At 37.0% G+C, this 20,244-nt stretch overlaps 1 protein-coding gene across 1 annotated transcript in view; it reads left to right on the top strand.

Annotated features, from left to right (window-relative positions):
- The first annotated feature begins 4,817 nt into the window (after nt 1-4,817).
- LOC139732159 (caspase-6-like) overlaps nt 4,818-20,244 on the top strand; it is a 37,724-nt gene continuing 22,297 nt past the window's right edge. The window contains exons 1-2 of the mRNA XM_071643029.1: nt 4,818-4,968; nt 16,545-16,627. Of these exons, the coding sequence (XP_071499130.1) occupies nt 4,818-4,968; nt 16,545-16,627 (234 nt within the window). The remainder of the gene's footprint in view (nt 4,969-16,544; nt 16,628-20,244) is intronic.

The raw sequence follows: 20,244 nt of genomic DNA, 5'->3' as shown, positions 1-20,244 counted from the left end.
GACATCAGAGAACTTTGCAAAAGAACGTTGAAATGCTGATCGTGACATGACCAGCTGTCCTCATTCATTAACGCACTGCATTTATTGATATAGTACCAAAGAAGGCTTTCTCTTTTTTTTCTTTTTTTTAGATAAGTTACGTTCAGACGGTGATCCTTAATTACGAGGATAAGCTATTTTTTAGGATAATCTCGTAGTTAAGTATGGGGCGCCAAGTGTTGCATGCTCTCTTTGGTCACGAAATCGGTCATTTCGTCGCGAAATGACGATTTCTTTATCTTTCTTCACCTCGTGCAATATCTTGTATTATACAACACCTAAAAAGAATGTAGCTATCCGATTGGTCAATAATTGCCCATCACGTGACATTCAGTTAAACGTTCCATCGCACGCTGAGGCTGTCAGCCGTGCAATTTTGTTTAAGCAAAAATGGATAGCGCATGGCTGACGTCACCAATTTCCTTTGACTCCCGATTGATTTGAAGTTTTGTTCCATCGCACGGCTCTGATGTCACAATAAAACAAACGTTTTCCGCGCACACTAAACAATTAGAAGCGCGCCTACAATCGCGTACTTTGTCACTCATTTTGTAAACAACTTCAACCGATCTGTTTCGCGTACGTACGGTGACAATGACTGTGCGGCTACATTCGTCTTTCATGGAAAATGGTCGTCATTTCTGTGCTAAATTCAAGAATCTGTGTGGAACACATCTAATGACGTTCGTTGTGTTGTATAAAACAAATAGTGTATGGTCTTTACTCGTGCAGTGGAACGAGATTTCGCACTTGTGACTATGCAATATTTGTATACCATCGCAATAGTGACCATCGACTTTCTCTATAATAATGGTTGCCCTATTGGTTGCTCGCTGTTTCGAACCGACTCTTTGTGCGCCACCACAGTCTTTTTTTTTTTTTTTTTTTTTTTTGGGGGGGGGGGGCTTTGGTTTCCTACTGTGCGTAAACGCACTTACGCACACACACACACACACACACGCACAAACATACGCACACAGTCATGCGTGTGTACAGATACTCGAACATGTAAATAACAGGTGAGAGTGCGTTAGTGGAGATGTAGCGCACTCGAGGGTGTTTACAATTGTGAAACATGCACGAGGCGAAGCCGAGTGCATGTTGCACTACATTGCAAATACCCGAGAGTGAGCTGCATCTCCACTAACGTCACGAACTAAAAATTGTGTATTATTTGATTTATAAAATGGGTCGAAAACTAACAGCATTTTTCATGTACCTTTGTGGGTCAATACCAGTCAGCTACATGTAGCACTCGCTCAAAAGTCAAGATGTCCGAAGATATGTTCGTCCCAAACATTTACGCACGTCGCATTCGGAAATACGTACGCGGTATACGCCACATGTTATGCACAAGAAAGGCCGGCTGACAGCCCGAACTAGAAGTTGTTTACAGGATTGACAGCGCTTATAGTAGCGCGCGGCCCACTTGTAACAACTGATTGAGTGTGCACTGCTAGTGTAAACATTGTGACGTCAGTGATTTTACGCTTTTTTTTTTCACGGCCGTGCATGTTAGTAAGAAAATAATGCACGCGCACGTGACTCATTTCAGCGCTTCCTATTGGCTACATTCTTGAACCCATTTTATAAACATGCATATTACACGATAGCATGAACCTTCAGAACTCCCAGGTGTTGTAATTCTTGTCACCTTTGAATGTTGTATGCTATTACGATGTGAAAAAGATATAGGTCTAGGGCCCAAATCATACTTCATGTCTAATGATTCTTGCGAATAGATGAAAAACCTGATGGTTTCCATCAAATAAAGTAGTATGCCGAATTTGTATATACTTTTAATTGCAGAATCCATTACCGAGTTCCTATACCAGCCAAGCTTTCTTCATGAGAAAAGTGTAAGTGCCAATATTGCGTGTGTTGTTTGTGAACAAAATTCAACAGCCAGATTTCTAACTTAAGATTATGCTTATTTTTTTTTTTAGTATTGATTATATGAACACGCCATGTATACCGATGTGTAGAGATGTATGATGTTGACTGAAATGATTTGTAAGCTGTATTTTTTTTCTGCTCAAACGACATAGAACATGAGGAAATTTGAATTTCCGTAATTTTTAAAATCTTGAGTCACATTCATGAAATTTTGACTTCTTTGTATGACTTAAGTTTATATCAAGGTCAAGTTACACTTACATAAATCATGACACTGTGATTTCTCTTTAACCGATAAGCCATGGCATAGATTAAACATCTGTAGGGGTTAATATCTTAGATACATGAGTAGGTATTAAAGGAGAAGTTACATAAAGGTATGGAAGCTTTCAACTTTCTTTGGGTTGGTTGAGTATAATTTTGGTTGTTATTTGCAGCTAGTCAATAGGATTTTTGAAGCTTTACATATTTGCGAGACTTTGAAAGAGAACTCGACTTAAATTCTTACTTCAAAATTCTTCATGATATGAAACCATAATATGTGACCGTGCATCACAAATCGAACAAGTCACATGCCCTTATTTTGTGTTAGGACTAAGAATAGATGAAATGGGTCAACCTAGCCAATCTTGAGTTTTCAATATTTTCTTAAAGAGCAAGTCTTCTTCTACATTTTTGTAGAGTAGTGTGATTAGGTGTGACTTGAAGAGTGCCCTTTTCATTTCTTGAAAACCCAGTACACACTCTTCACTTTCAACTCTAATAACTTTAGAAAGGATGATGCTGCTGCTTTGGAAGTTGGCATTGATTATGGACAGAATGTGCAGATAAAGCAAGCTCAATTTCAACTTAATCACATAATCCCTTCATTGTTGCTGCTCCAGTGGCTTCGCACAGCTAGCACGGTTAGGTAAAGATTAAGAGCTTGAATAGACCCTGTACTTCAGAGCCTCATTTCTCAGTTCACACTTTTCCCATGGGGCTACTAACAGAGTGAAGTAGCTCTATGCTTTTCTAGAGTATGTGCTTTCTTTCCAATATTTAGATAGGTTCGGAAAGTCCATTTGAATTGAGTTATACCATGGGTCTCTCTGTTAGTAGCTCCATGGTTATACATCATTTTAGAGCTCAGAGCCTACTCTTTTAGAATCCATGTCTGGCGACTTTTTGTTGGTTTTGTGATGCAGGGTTACATATGAGGACCTGAATATAAGAACGACCCAAGTCCAATTTTTGGTCAAATTTAGTTTGACATGGGAAATTGTAGCTTATGCATGGACTCATCTTGTGTATAAATGATAAATCCTAATTACCCCCGGAAGTGCCTGAAATAAATGAGTTAAATCTTATATGAATGTAAACATGAAGGACTTGGGTCGTTCTTACATTCATATTATAGCGCCCTCTCTCGTCCTTCTCTCATCTCTATAGCAGAATATCATGTATATGAATCAAAGAACGACCCAAGTCCATATGAATCAAAGAACGACCCAAGTCCATCACACAAAATGGCCTCTCCACAATTAATGTAAATGTCAATTGTCATAATAATATATGTTCTAATTTGTATATACAATGTTGCTTTCCCATCACAGTTAAATAGAATATTATTGGACAGACAAAAAAAAAAAATATGAAGTTTTTCTAAGTTTACTCGAAATGGTCATCCATGGACTTGGGTCGTTCTTATATTCATATGTGAATCATGCGGTATGTAAAACTTTTATGTACAGATAACTGTTTCAAAGTCAACATTGAATGGTGCACTTATTTTGACACAGGGAGTTATATGCTGTCGCTACTTTGATCTTAAGGCAAGAGGGCGCGTGCACAGCCTAGCGCGTCCTTGGGTTTATGACGGGCTAGCAACAGATCGTAAAACTGGTTTACAGGTCGCTGTTAAAACCGAAAGCTCCCTGGAGGAAGTGTGGACAGAACTGGAGTTGGCGATGGTTGATTACCTCATTAAGCAGAAAGCAATGAACGGTGCGTTCTTCATTGTGTAATCAGGGAGGTGAGACGAAACCTCCCTGGTGTGGGCCTAACGACTTGTGTAAAGAAAGGGGATAACAAATTAGTTATGAATGATGAATGACAAGTGTATATAACAAATATATCTTCGCGAGCAAGGGAGAACGCGAAAGGGGAAATAGTAACCAAAAAGGTTCGCCGGGGTCGCAGTCTCAGAACTTACCCGATCGGGGCCAGGCTAACTCGGACTCGTGGACAACTCGGCCTCGCCCTGACAGTGGGACCGAGCTGTCTTTCTACAGTACAGTGTTGTACTATGGGAGCGCTTCGCGTTCTGGCTGGTCGCATTTAGGGGCCGAGATGATACAACGCGCGCATCAAAGAACCTCTGGCATGTCTGGCGCGCAAACAAAATGAGAACAAAATACAAAATATGTATAAGATATGGCGATCACGAACTGCGTGTAATTGTCTGAAGTAGGGCCGAGTTGTCCCCGAGTTCGAGGTAGCCTGGATCCTTCTGGAATGAAAGTCGGTATACCGACTTTTGCTATTCTACACTTTTGATGCATTGATCTCAAAATACTCCAAAACTACTCATCATCCCGGGGATGGGGTAGCTAAGAAGCTGACTTTACTTGAAATTGCTCTAGGAAATATTTGTGGTGACAACGCGAAAACCTTAAACCTGCCAATATTCATAGATCTTAAATTCGACATTGGACAGAAAAATACGGAAAATAATCAATGTAGTAATCATTACAACTTTCCCCTTATGTTAGCTAAATTGCTTGAACTTTAGACATGCGACCTCTCAAAGAATGCCCCAGTTGCTTTCGGGAAAGAAAAAAAATATCATTTACAATTATACTGCAGTGAAACCGTGCACAGTTCTTCCATACTCTGTCATGATGACAAGCTCATGTGCCCCCGGGGATATTCTAAAGTGCGACCGGAAGTGCACTTTCTCGTGCAGCATGCCTGAGCACGATCTTGGTGGAGAAGCGGAGCTAATCTGCTGTGAGAACGGAGCCTGGTCAGATGCATTTCCCACCTGCCAAGGTAGGAGTTTTATAGTTCTCGGCCAAGCCGTTAGTCACTGTTAAGTATTCTCAAACTTCACCTTAGAACGATTCAGAGTCAATTTGCGACGAGATATCTTTATTTTATTTTATTTTATTTTATCTTATTTCTGCCTTTTTCCAAATCACACATAACAAAAGAATACACATATTTAGAAATTAATATTACACGACACACAAGCAAGCATACTGTCTTACAAATTAATTCAAAGTACATATATATACAAACACACCATGAACATGACAGAATTCGATGTATAAGACGTGTAGCATATCATTTTCACACACAAAAAAAAAATGTGTAGAGGCGAATCGTTGAATCAACAGTTGAAGATTATGTAAATAATAATTGATTATTCATTCAGAGTATATCATGTCGTTCCAATAAACGAATTTCAGATAAAAGATATAACAGAGGGGGATTTGAATAAATTGATTTTTAAAGTTAAACATTTTTGGTTACTATGATAACAGAAAAGCAGGAGACCGCGATCATAAGCAGCAGCTTGGCATGGATTGAGGCCTCGGTGTAAAATTCGAGACTTAAAATCGATTTACATATCTGTATGACGGACGTGTCTACAAAATAGAATCAATAGTCAAATCCAAAATATCGTAGTAATTTATTAAGTCAAAAGTAAAAGGAAAATTCAAAATAGTTATTGTTTATTTGTTATCAATAGGCATTCTTTAGTATAATACTGTGCTGAGGTGAGTGCTGTGCTGTGCTGTGCTGAGCTGTGCATGCGATGAAATACAATTTTGTTAATTAAATGTTTGGGTATATATACCCGATTGAGTTGCTTCTGGTGTATCTTTGTGTCACATGTATGTCTGCTACATACTTCTGTATACAATATCAACAATTTTGATGTGCAGCAAATTACTAAAACTAATACTACTTCAATATAAACTGTTTATGAGTGAACATAAAACCCCCAAAGCTTCTTATCACTCATACATCATTATATTTCGATAAAATATATTTTTTCATAAGTGCCTTAAAAGAATATTAGTGGTTGTCTTGATTTGCTCAGGGAGATTATTCCAAACGTCAGGTCCATGGTGTCTAATTGACTTATGAACTATCATTAACTTGGGATTGTGGAGGTGATAATCCTTGGAATGTCGAGTTGGGTAAGCGTGGACGTTGGAGTTCACAATGAATAAGTTGTTGAACGAGGAAGGGAGGGTGTTGGATTTGTATTTGTACGTGAATATTGTGCATCGTAATGTATGAATATCGTTGACTTTCAGAGTTTTCAATTTTTAATAGAGAATATTGGTTCAGAGTTTGCAAGATAATATGAGTTGGTGCAAATGCGGAGTCCTCTTTTTTGGAGAAGGTGAACTGATTGAATTTTTGTTTTGTTAGAATTTCCCCATACCATATTGCAATATGTGATGTATGGTAAAATCAGTGCATTATATAAAATAAAAAGATACTTTTCTATCAAAAGATCTTTCAGTTTAAACAATATACCTATGTTTCTCGATACAATACTACTAATATTATTTACATGTTCATTCCAGGTAAGATTAACATCAATAGTTACACCAAGAAATTTAGTAGACTTTTTTTCTACAAGGGGTAACCCATCAATATAAAAATTACATGCAATATCAGAAGAATGAACATTTTTTAAATATATAAAAATAGTTTTATCAATATTTAAAGATAATTTATTGCATTTGAACCAAGAAGAAACTCTACCTAATTCAAAATTAAGTGTGCGGATAAGTATCTGTGGATCTTTATGTGAATAAAATATATTTGTATCATCTGCAAACAAAATTTAAGTTAATATTGGTGAAACATTAATTATATATCATTAACATAGATAAGAAATAACAGAGGGCCTAAAATAGACCCTTGTGGTACTCCACAATTGATTTTTAATCTCCTGGAGGAACAGGAATCAAAATCAACATATTGCTCACGGTTAGATAAATAATCGGTGAACCATAGGAGAGGTATTCCTCGAATTCCATAATGTTTTAATATGCGAATAAGAATTTTGTGATCAATAGTATCAAATGCCTTACTCCGGCCCATAAAAACTCTGACAGTATGTTCCATATTAATAAAAGCTTCAATTATTTTATCACAAAGTTGAGTAATAGCGTAATCTGTAGAGTGATTTTTCCTAAATCCGAATTGATTCGGAATAAGAATTTCATTTTCATTTTAAAAAGAAAATAGTATTTTATAAACAATTTTCTCTAGAATTTTTGATATGCTTGGGAGAAGGGACATTGGGCGCTAATTTTTTAGTTGTGTGTGATCGTCTTTTTTATGGATGGGAATCACTTTTGCGGTTTTCAATGAGTTTGGGCAGCGGCTAGAACTGAGAGATATGTTGAATATGTGTACTAGTGGGGGTGCGATAAAATGAATAATCTGTTTAAGGAGATAAACACTTAAACCATCATAACCCGAGGACTTACTGGATTTAAAATCTTTAACAATGCTAACTATTTCATGGTATGAAGTTGGTGAGAAAAAAAGAGAAATATCAAATGATTCAGAAAAATATTGCATAAAATCAGTATCGGTTTCATTTATGGAAGATGTTAAATTTGATCCTATATCAATAAAATACTCATTAAAAATATTAGCAATATCATTTGGGTCCGTAATTTTATATCCATTTTCAATAATTTTAGAACAAGTAACTTTTTTATTTCCCAAAAGATCCTTAAGTATCTTCCAAATTGAGTTTGTATTGGATCCGTTAGATTCAATATTTTTTGAATGATAAAATTTACGTGACAATCGTATAATAGTTGTTAATATATTTCTGTACTTTTTATATGTATTGAAATCAACATTTAATCGCGTGTGTAACGCTTTCCTGTAAAAATTATTGCGTGTTTTTATCGATAACAAAATACCCTTGGTAATCCATGGTCTGCGGGGCTTTCTCCTATTTTTTCTCTTTCGTACAAGGGGTATATTCCTGTTATATAAAAAGAGAAACGTATTTATAAATAATTCATACGAGCTGTTGACATCGGATTCACAGAAAACATCATCCCAAAACTCAACTGCCAAATCAGCAATTAATCTATAATATTTTGTTGTGTCTCTCTTCTAATATATTCGCATTTATATCTATTCCTGATACTATCAACCTTATTCTGAGAAATAACAAAAATAGGGAGATGGTCAGATACATCAAAATATAAAATACCATTAAAGTTTTCTTACTCACTGACATTAGAAAATACCTTATCTGTTATCTATTAAGGTTTCAGAATTATTAACTATTCTGGTTGCTTTATTAATGTGAGGATGTAAACTATACATAAGAAGTATGTTCGATAACTTTAAACTACTATTATCTAATTTAGAGGGTAAAATATCGATATTATAATCACCCATAAGATAAAAATATTTGTTTTCACGTGCCAATTTGTTAAGAATAAATTCTGATTTTTCTAAAAACAAATCTATTGAGCTGCTAGGGGGTCTATAAACCACTGCATATAATTTGACATACGTTGCATTGTGAAAGCTAAACTAGATATTGCGATATGATCAAGAACTGACTTTTTCAAAGCAAATATAGATAGAGATTTCTCGAAAAAATAATATTCCGTAATAAATTACTATTTCATAACTTAAGTCATAATTTTTACCAGCATACATCCCCTTAAACGCGTGCGTTAGTTAAGGAAGTAATGGTTCTTCTCTTTCTTTCTTTTGTGTGTGTATATGTGTGTGTGTGCGTGTGTGTGTGTGTGTGCAAAGTTAGCCGAGATTACCGTTACCAGTAAAAGACTGACAGAAAAGCTGACCCTCTCGACACGGTCAATGGCGACAATGACATCATCGTACCAGCCCACACCGTCAGTGACGAAAATGATGATATCGGACAGAACTATCAGTCACGTAGATTCTACAGCGACTTCCGTAGGAGAGACAACAACAAAAACGACCACAAAAGTAACTATTGCTGGTGATCGCACAGGTGATTAAACCACTTCTAATGGTCATGGTAAAACTCATATTGCTATTTCTTTTTTATATGTGCATTCAAAAAGATTACAATGTATAAGTTTTGAGAACGTGATCTATATATAGGTCTTGTCTTAATGTTTTCATGTTTTGAAGCCCCAAATATTTTTCTACCCAGGTATGAAACAGTTAAAGTATTACAAACTGATGAAATATAAACACTGATATCATATCCATATTAATTCTTTTTATTACAGATTCAAATCATACATCATTCTGCTACTTTCTGTTGCTTTCATTCTTGGTCCCTGCTGCCGTGTGTTTTATTCGGAGATGCATTAGTCGACGGAGCAACGTAAGTCTGATGTTACACTGTTCATAAACTGGTGGAGGGGGGATGAATACGGAAGAAGTTTAAAGGGGTATTTTAGACCAGCTAAAAGTTAATCTGAAAAGAAAGAGTAATGTACTAAAAGCGCAACAGGGACAATTTTGATCAAAATAAAGAGCAAAATTTACATTCGAATTAATGTAACAAAGAAATGAAGCTTGAAAGGTTCAGTAATTTTTGAAAGTTGTTTGCAACAGTTTGTATGACTATGCCACTGAGTGAGCTGCTGATATCATCACCACATATCTTGTGTTGATTGTCTACTTTAAAAAAAAAAAAACTTTTTTTCAGCTATTACAAGTGTAAAGCATATACAGTAGTTTAACTCCTCTTTGAATAACTTGCAAATAGTGATCAGTCATATGCTCTAGGATTTGTGACAGGGGCGTAACGGGCGTTCGAAAGAAAAGAGGAACTGGAAATGTAAAATCTTATGCACAGACATTATGACAAGTTGTGAGGTGATGACAGCATCAACTCACTGTTTACATACATTGATTCCTCAAGAAGCGTGTCGTGGAAAGTACCGGAACTGCACAATATACAATAACATCCCTAATTCTTATCTGATTTTGATCACATTTTCACTGCTGTGCTTGTAAAAATGTACTCTTTGTTCCGAGACGAACTTTTAAATAATCCAAAATTATTATTTAACTTTGTAAAAGTGAATGACGATGAGTCAAGTCAGCGCAGAGCAAAACGTCAGAAGTAAAAGTGACAGGAATGAAAATGTCAAAGACAATATTGTTAGGTGAAATGACACTAAAAAAACACACCAAACAAACAAACAAACACCGTAGACGTTCATACCAAGCACAAATTAACACACTCGTAGCATGGTAGTACTGCATACTACTATTTTCGAAGCAATTTTATGAAGGTGAACTAAAAACAACCACTACCGTTTCTAACAAGTTAAACGAACATATTTTCGATTTAATTACGTTACTCGGCCTACATATCAAATTCTCAAATTCTGAAAGTCCTTTGTCTCAAGACGCTCGATTATATGTACTTTCATTCCCTGGTAGGCTACTGCACACGAAGTTGTGACATATTTCTTTTCTGTTTCAATTTCAAGAGATACGAACCTCTGGATGAAACTCTGAATCAGTCCTTCTCATCAGACGCCATTGGTTAGTATACTCATCAAACTCGTTTGCCACATAATCGGTAACTGAACACGCATTGTGATCTTTGTTATACAGTCGATTCCCTTATAACGAAATTCTCGGGACCAGCAGTTTTCTTTCGTTATACAGAAATATCGTTATAGCTGAACAGTAAAGTACATGAAGATATGATTATTAATGATAATTTTGGGACTTGAATTTTTACTTCGTTGTAAAAATAATTTTGTTATAACCGTGTTCGTTTTAACAGGTACACTGTTATAACGAGTACACTGTATTTGTTCTATTATGATTTGATATCACAACAAAAGTTATGATTACGAAGCGCGGAATCAAAAGGTTACATATTATTTATACATGCCCAAACATGCTCGATTGGATCACAGCAAAAAGCGAAAGGACTGGACAGATTGCAAAGTATCGCCAGGAGGAAAAGTACCCCTTATCAGAATCATTATTGCAAAGCCATATAAAATCATTTGAATGTTGCCTCCTGAATGAGCAGTGTTCGTTTTATGTGTGCAGCATGCTTTCTGTGTCCCATTATACGTTATTCCAAGGTATTGATTTCTTCACCATCTGAATTGAAGTTTGCATGTTCCTGTGACGTCTTTAACGTTTTATTACTTTAAATTTTCCTAAAGAACAACTTTACTTCAACATTGTTGTGACATTTTTGGATCATAAAACCAATGGTAAATTGTGGGTTTTGCCGTCTTTATGTAGAACATTTTTTTTTTTTTAGAATAGTGTGATTTGGTATGTCTTTAAGCGCCTCCTTTTTTCTCTCGTTGCCTTTACACACTTCTTTTCAACTCTTTTCAAGTAATGAATAGAATGTGCAAATAGAGTGCAAATTTTCAGCTTAATCAAATATTCCCTTTGTTGTGGCTGCTATAGAGTTCTACATTTTTTTTTTTTTTGCCCATTTACTGTATGGACAGAGCACAGCTTGGTGAGATGAAGCAGTTGATAGACATGATAGACCCTAAACTTCAAACCCTCTTTTGTCTGTGAACGCTTTTCCAGAGTGTGTATGTTCTTTCCATTATTAATATGGGCTAGGAAAGTCCATTTTCATGGAGTTAAACACGATTTGAAGGATTTGAGTCTGCTCTTTCATAGTCTGCTCTTAACTAGAAATCCACGTCTTATGACTGTTTGGTGGTTTTGTGATGCAGGGGCACATTCGTGGTTTTAAGATGCACAATAGATATTCTATGTGGCAAATTCTTTATGCACTGTTTGGAAAGGAATCGGGTTAAACCCATTTAATTTCTTGGTCTGTACATTAATTTTGCGTTAATCAAATCATATAGATATTGAAATAGTACAATCACCTTCAGCAAGCTTGTTCAGTCATAGGTCCCAGGACAGGTGTGACTTCCTTTTTGTTGAAATTGCAAGCAGTTGCTTATGCAGGGCAGGGAGGTATTGGAGAAGGAGAAGAAACAAGAGTCTCTTATTTGTACCCATAAACCCATGTTCATGAATAGCCTTGACAAAAGATATCATTTATGCTTAAGTATGCATCATACTGCAATCACAACAAACGAGTGAGCAGCAGTTCGCTGTCCTTTTTGACATTTTTGGCATTTTTCTATTAAATTTATTCCGTAACATATCACCAGAAAGTTCCGAACAAAATTTCAAAGATTCATCTGAAATACAGCTTAAAATGGTTAAAATCAACAACCTCTTCTGTGGTCTCAAATTCAAACATGGAATATTAAGCATTCAATTGTCGTACTGTAGAACCTACGCACAAATTTGCACAAATTGGGAAGATATTCCACTTCTGCAGGGCAAGCAAAACATTTAATCGCAAGCGAAATGTTATGCATGTGATTTAAGCAATTTCTTGAGCTTGATCTTTTGCTTGACGAGCTTGTGCTTGTGCTTGAGACATTTGCTTGCAAACAATTGCTACTTTATATGCATATAGCTCAGTGTGTTACATTCTTCGACGTATACGCACTTTTCCTTTCACTTCATAATTAGGTGATCCGAGTATCCCCTCGGATCACCTTCTGTATCTGTACTGATTCTTTGCTTTTCTTCTTCTTTATTTCTCCCCAAATTTTGTGTAGAGGTTAGCTCAGAAAGCCCCCTGCCTATCAATTTCAAAATTATACCATACATGAATCGTGTCCCAAAGACGACAGATCTAATAAGATCATTGTGATCAGTCGACCGTGACGTCACTATGACGTCATTATATGAAATCACATTTTCATTGATATCTCATTACTGGAATGGAATTTCTCAATGAAATTTACGTCTCCTATGGTTCAAGTCAAGTTCTTTCTATTCATGTTCTCAAAATTCATCTTTACACTTAAAACGTACGCGCACGTTGAAATTTTGACATGCTCCAATCGAGCTCAAATTTTTTTGCACACGTTTCAGATCATTTGGAGCATTTTTTAAAGAATTGAAAAAAAAATGGACGGACGCGTACGCGCGCGCATATACGCACGCACAGCTCGTATGCAATAGAAATTTCCCATTTTTTTCACACGGATTAGATGTCTGAAATGTCAATGAATAATTCTACCAAGTTTCAAGTCAATCCGACTCAATATGACGGGCCCGTCAAAGTTGAAATTCCGCGCTCGTCAATGGCGATATACAGTGCACCTATGCCAAAAAACCGCCAATTTTAAATCCGATTTTACTCGTCAGGATGGACGGTGACCCCCCATTTTCTTTACATATTCTAAAAGCCGATGAGTTGTACATGTCATTCATGGGTTGCCGATGCTAGAAAAATGATTAAAAGATATCAAATTTCTTAATAAAATAAAAAAAGTAAATTTTCAAAATGACGTCATCAAATTTCAAGTTCACTCGAGCGTATCTCACTTATCCTTTGCCGATTTTCACCCAAATTTCAGTATGTTGTAGCTTATTAAATGCTCTTTCTTAATCGTATATCAAAATTTTGATTAAATGACGTCATCACCTCGTAAAAATGGATTGAAAGTAACTTTGTCAAATTTGACCAGTTTACGTGTTATCTCTATGGGAGTGCAGTTTTTCTGGAAATGAAAATTGACATGACTATCTTTTTCGAGCACTAGCTCACTTATACTTCGATTAATTTCTCCCAGATTTTAATAAGTTGTAGCTGAGACTTTGGGCTATCGTAATTATACCCTTCATTTTTTCATACGACGTCTGAATTACGCCGAAAAACTTGGTTAAAATTGGCACTTGGCTTCGATGTAGCGTCATTTTGCTTAATACACAGAGCCTATGGGGGATGAAATAGGTCAGTGCATATAGCACATCGGACTTTTAATCTAAAGGTCCCGGGTTTGAGCCTCACCCCTGCTTTTTGTTTTTTTTAAACACTTTTTTTCTTTTTCTTTAGTTAGTCTTATTCTCCCCTCCTAACTTTAGCTTTTGTTCTGATTATTTTATGCTTCTCTTTCAAATTTCTATACAATACCTTAACTTTTTCTTTACATTTCTTTCTTCCACTTTCCGTGCAATAGATCAACAACACGATGGCTATCAACCCCATATTTTGCACATGTTTAGTTCATGTCACGAACATCATTTCATAAAATAACAACTTCTTCCTCCGACACCATCTTGGGTAGGTTAATTAGGGTCAAAGGTCAAAAGTGTTTAATCCTGTATCTTTGTAAATACACGTCCTTTATTTCCCACATTTTGCACACGTAAGGAACATGCTGCAAGAATCATTTCACAAAATAACAACTTTTTGCTCAAATGCCATCTTGGCTGTGTAAAGTGGGGTCAAAGGTCAAATGTACTCATTCTGTAATCTCATTAGCTGTATATGGTATCACGGTCATATTTTGCACACGCATGAACCTCGATAGATGGATCATTTTGTAAAATAACGACGCTTTGGTCGGACGCCATTTTGGCTGTGCAAATGAGCTATTATCTCTATGGGAGTACATTTTTTTCTTTCTGGAAATGAAAAATGACATGACTGTCTTTATCGAGCACTAGCTAAGTTATCCTTCCGTGAATTTCTCCCAGATTTTAATATGTTGTAGATGAAACTTTGGGCTATCGTTCATGTGATCCATATTTTTATTGAATGTCGGGATTACGTCCAAAGACCTGGTTGAAATTGACGCTTAGCTTCAATGTCGTGAGATATGTCTTTCTTCGGTGACTTTCTTTGCAATAGCTCAAGAAAAACACGCCCTTTCAACCCCACATTTTGCACATGATAAATCCATGTCATGCACATCATTTCATAAAATAACAATTGATTCATGAGACACCGTCTTTTTTTAGGTATATTAATGTCAAAGGTCATAAATGTTTCTTTGTCCTGTATCTTGGTAACTACTTGTCCTATATATCTTTGACATATTTTGCACACGTATAGACCATGTCGCATGAATCATTTCATAGATTAACAAAATAAAACTTTTGCTCAGATGCCATCTTGGAATAGATCGGATCACCTAATTTGCCAGTGTTGACAAATTCAAATCTAGTTTGTCATTCTTTTCATGTCAAGAATTTACTTTTAATTACCCACTGGGAATATGCGCTTTAAAAGTGATCCTTTACTCTAAGAAAAATAGATTAAAGGTTTTTATATGACATATAAATGCATGTCGATTTGTGTTGATTCATGATACCCTCAACATCACGTTTGCAGTGAAACGAATATCTAGAAACATTCCATATATTCTTAAATAATTTTGTTCTATTTTTCTTCAGATTACATGGATACGCCCACAAAAGACCCTTCCAAACCAAGATTCTGGTTGGACCTTATCTGTCGATCATTGCTAAAGTACTGATATGTTTAACAAAGACTTTGGAATGCACCTTCCCCTCGACTCAGCATAACTTGCATGTTTCTGTGATATTGATATGACTAACAAAAGACATGGCGAGGGAACATGAAAGTTATGCACGGTCTCGGGAGGGTTCATTCCAATGTTTTTTGTTAATCCAGTACTTTAGCAATGATTGACAGATGAGATCACAACCAGAATCTTGGTTTGGAAGGTTTTTTTTTGTGGGCGTATCCATTTAATCTGAAGAAAAATAGAAGAGAAAATATTGAAAAATATATGGAATGTTTCTAGATATTCGTTTCACCACAAAAGTGATGTTGAGGGTATCATGAATCAACACAAAGCAACATGCATTTATATATCATATAAAACCCTTAAACTTTGCACATTTACCATTGTCACACTAGGAGTACCTTTACGGGTGCAACTTTGCACTTTTCAGACCAGTGTCACAATGGTAAAACCTTTAAAGGTGCAACTCTGCACATTTCTGGTCTGAAAGGTGCAAAGTTGCACCCGTAAAGTGCTTCCAGTGTGACAATGGTAATGGTGCAAAGTTGAAGCTATTTTTCTTAAATTGTTCTTCATAGATTCCCCGTATGTCACATGCAATAATTCTCGTGTTTATTGAATTCGACAATTTTCAATTGCAATTCCGTGAAATGCTTATGACATACTCGTAAAAATGCGGAATATGGAACAATAAAAAGCATACAAACAATGCATCTCTCATGCACGTCATTTGCTTTAGGTATCCCTGGCTCTCTTTATCCTCAATTCCTCGACTATGATAATATAATAACTGTAACTAGGGGCCTACTTTTATACTCAAATGTATTCGAACACCCTTAATCGTTTCGTGTTTTCAACCTTTATGTATTTACAGTATAATAGCTTTACTGACAGATTACCGACAGGTTGCCTGAGAGTCCTTCGAGAACATAAACATTCACCGTGTGAATGAATAATATTGAAAGTCATTGGTATGAGTATGTATAAAGTTATTTCAGTCAGCAGTATTTGAAATGTTTAGATTGTTTAAGAACATCCCAGCATCTCGGTATGGGGGGGGGGGGGGCAACATTTTATACAGGCTTATAGAAGGTTTAAAAGAGAGAGCACAGAGATGTGTATCTTTAGTTGGATGAGTCAGAGAATAATTGTTAATACCTTATCATATAGTTGCATCATGGGTAAGTGCTTTCCTGTCTACGATATCTCAGAACATCACCTAGTCTTTACAACCACTGTTGCTGTCATTTTCAGATATTTTTCCCGATACTGACGGCTGCCTCACGCAGAAGATGACTCCTGCACAGCCCACGGAAGAACAGCTAGATCCAAAAGAGGTAAGAACAGTAGTTTGATACGTATAGACCTAATCATTGGTATGGTTGGGTGTCCAACACATCGACCCCTAACGTTTATCTATCAATAGAAACGTGAATAATCTTAACAATTTGCCTGAAATTTTACTCACATGTGGAGAAAATACTCCGGATTCAAAAGCGCACACTGAAAATGCCATCTGAGGTACGCGCTCTAGATGGCGGCTTCGAACTCGTGGTGTGTTATTTTTTCCGCACTCAGTTGCCCTGTACATTGAAACCGACCACCCGCCCTCTGTTGACAATACGTATAAAGCGCACGTAAATGTGTTTTTCCAACAAGGTGTTGTTGTTTTTTTTTAGCCGTTATTTTTTCCCCAATAATATTTGAATATATTTGAATCCTTCGATATTACTTTAGAAGGACTGTTTGATGAATTTAAATTGAATTTTATTAGGAATCTTGTCATCATAATTGAGATAAATTAAATGAGTCGGTAATTGCATTGTTTAAAAATCGAAAATAAGTTTCATTACAAGTTCGTTTAGTATGAAATTTGTTCGACTGTACGGTCGTAGCGGGCGACAAAATGATTACGTCATGTATGTGCACCAAAAAAAGTGTGCATGAAGCGGCGGAGGTTGGAAGAGCGGTGTCATGACAATTCTGCGGTCAAAATCGTCAAATTTATTACATAAAATTTATTCTTTTATCGTCAAATCTATACTCTACATCTAGATCTAACAACGAATCAGCAAATGTACAGTAGTTATGCACGAGAGAGGTAATTCGATTTTGCTAAATTTAGGTAATTTAGAGCGAATACTTACTTGTTTTCGCCTCATTTCTCTCGGTAGTGTAGCCCAGTGAAGAATCGAACACCGTTGCGCGTAGTCCCATGCGTACATTTTCGTTCTGTACGCGCAATGCCATATAGAGGGTGGTCGGTTTCTATGCACAGTGTCGATGTGTTGGACACCTACTATACTTGATCAAAGTTAGAAAATGCGCTTCTACAGCAGCATTTGCTGCTTTAAAATACTATCAGCACTCTGAGCGTATTTCATATTCTGGCGCGCGCGCACACACACACACACACACACACACACTCTCTCCTGTGTACAGTATACGCATATATATCATATCTCCCCTGCCAAAAGTATTGCAACATGTAGCCACATGCATTACACTGGAGGCGATTTAAGACAAGAAAATAAATGCTGTTATAATGAATATGCCGTACATGATTTATAATCTTACCATAATAGGCACATTCAATCAACATGTCAAGAGTCATTTATGATGCGATGTTCATGAAGGCATAGTATGTTGTTTAGGTACCCGCGCCTTCTGAACATGACGCGCATCCTCTTTGGCAGAATCGCGTAGAGACCATGGGGCCTTTCTTGCGTGATGCTGCCCTCAGGCCCTGAAGGTAGAGCGGATCAAAGAACACTCCCTGGTGGTTGTTTGATCCGTCCTAGGTGAGGGCTCTCATGTCATCCCACGCATTTTCTATCGGGTTGCTCATTGGCGTCATGCTATTGGTCCATCTGGACAGCTCAGCACGCCAGTGCGTTACAGTCAGACCGCAACGCGGCTGTTAATGAGCTCAAATCAAAAAAATTATCGTACGCGTAGGTTTTTGCGCATGTCTTTCTCAGCACCCTAGATTTTGCGAGATATTCAGAGACGGAGTGCATGGTCGACGAGATTCACTTATTGACGATATGAAGATCTACTATCCGTTACTAATTGACATGGTTTGTGAATATTTGAAATAAATCACACCTTTTAATGCTTACATTATATAAATTGACCTTATGATACCATTATTCTTATCTCTGCATTATATCAATATTTCCAAAACGAGCCTGAGACAAATTATGACAAGGCTTTCTATTTATTGTTCACACGACCCGTTCAAAGGTTGAATCACCTCATTACTGATATTCAACCTTCTAGAAATACTTGTTATAATAGCACAGTAAGAACTGCATTGGTCCCTCGCTTAGAAAACTATAAAAATTGAAAGTCTCGTCGAGTAAAAATCAAGATGTGGCAATTTGAGATACATGAATGATCATACGCTCCCAGGGTATCATTAGATAAATTACTCAGTGATGTGTACAGTTGATTAATATGGAATAATTATTGTAATGCAAAATAGAGAGCCCCAAAGAACTCATGTGTGCAAAGTAAGTCTTAGATCTTTTATATTTAATTAATATGCTATTCATTAATGCAGCAGTTACTGTATCTAGTTGAGTAAACAAAATCCAAGCCAAAGTTGAGCTGTCGACCAGAGTGGACTGTTGTTCTTGTTGTTTACGTGGAGTTGCCTGAGCCCGAGCGCGTATACATACATCGTGCTCGCGCGCACACACACACTCACATAGGGTCCTACACTGTCATCTACGCACAGAGTATTACTGTATGTAAAGTACACGTTTACTGTCGTTCCGCGAAAGTTCGTTCAACTGTCCACTCAGAGGTTAACCAATCAGGAGGGCATATCATGAAGCAGTTTGGTCGGATATTTTTCTGACAAACTGTTACAAGCTTTTTGAAATCCTTGCATCTGATTGGCTGAGAGCAAATTTGTCGGACAACTTTGTCGGACAAAATGCTTCATGAAATGCCCCCCTGGTACGCGTATTCGCGGCAAACTGAAATCTCGTCAAAAATTAATTGTACAACGCAATGATTTATTCGTGACCCGTTCAAAGAATCAGTCCACATGAAGTCATTATGTTTTCATAGAATATATTATATGATATTTCCTCTTTCATTTTATACCTCTTCCATTTTGGTCCACGTTTATTTCATTGGTCTAGTGTACCCCAAGAGAAAAATGAAAAATATGCAAATTTTATGTTTTATAATTTTCTTCTTCAGTATATTGTATATGTCACTACCTTTCAAATGGTCAAATTTCTTAAAAGGACAACTCTTTAGCTTTTCATCGATGTATAGATCATGTAGATTGCTAATGTCGTTTAGATTTACAGGGACTCTGAAAATGTGGTCTCCCAGCTTATTACGTATTCATGTCCGCGAGGTCCATGCATACGCGTACGATAAATGCGAAGCCTTTTCTGGGTGTTGCGGTCTGACTGGTTAAGATCCTGGAAAATGAACCGGTGTTGCGCGTCGCCAAAGAGGTTACCAATGGAAGAAGACAAGTGTGAGTCCACACGTTTCCAATATTTGGCGCTATCCACGTTCCCGTCCACGAAAACAAGACCACTGACTCCATAGATACCGACGCACCCCAGACCATAACTGAAACTGCATTCCCGTGAGGGAGTGAGTGACGGTTAGGTTCATCGGGTCGTATGAGGTGTTTGGTTCACGCCAGACTCTCACTCTTGGACCGTCGTTAGAAGAAAGGCAAACCCTATTCTCGTCGGAAAAGGATGAAATTAATCCAATTTTCCTCCCTTGTCCGATCCCTCACTCTGGTGGTCTTCCTGATGAGTCTATGGCGATTGGCACGAGATATGAGTCTCTGCCTCATAGAATTAGGGACATGGTGATTGTTGGAGCACAGGCGTCTTTGTATCGTCCTCTTTGACAGTCTCCCACCAATCTTGTCGCTTCGGTCAGCTGCAAAACTTTATACAGATTCGAATCG

Source organism: Diadema antillarum, unplaced genomic scaffold (genome assembly GCF_040938485.1).
Source record: "Diadema antillarum isolate AM-2024a unplaced genomic scaffold, OU_Dant_1.0 seq00000400_RagTag, whole genome shotgun sequence".
Taxonomy (NCBI): Eukaryota; Metazoa; Echinodermata; class Echinoidea; order Diadematoida; family Diadematidae; genus Diadema; species Diadema antillarum.
The sequence above is the reverse complement of the archived record's forward strand: the minus strand, read 5'-3'. Positions and strand labels throughout refer to the sequence as shown.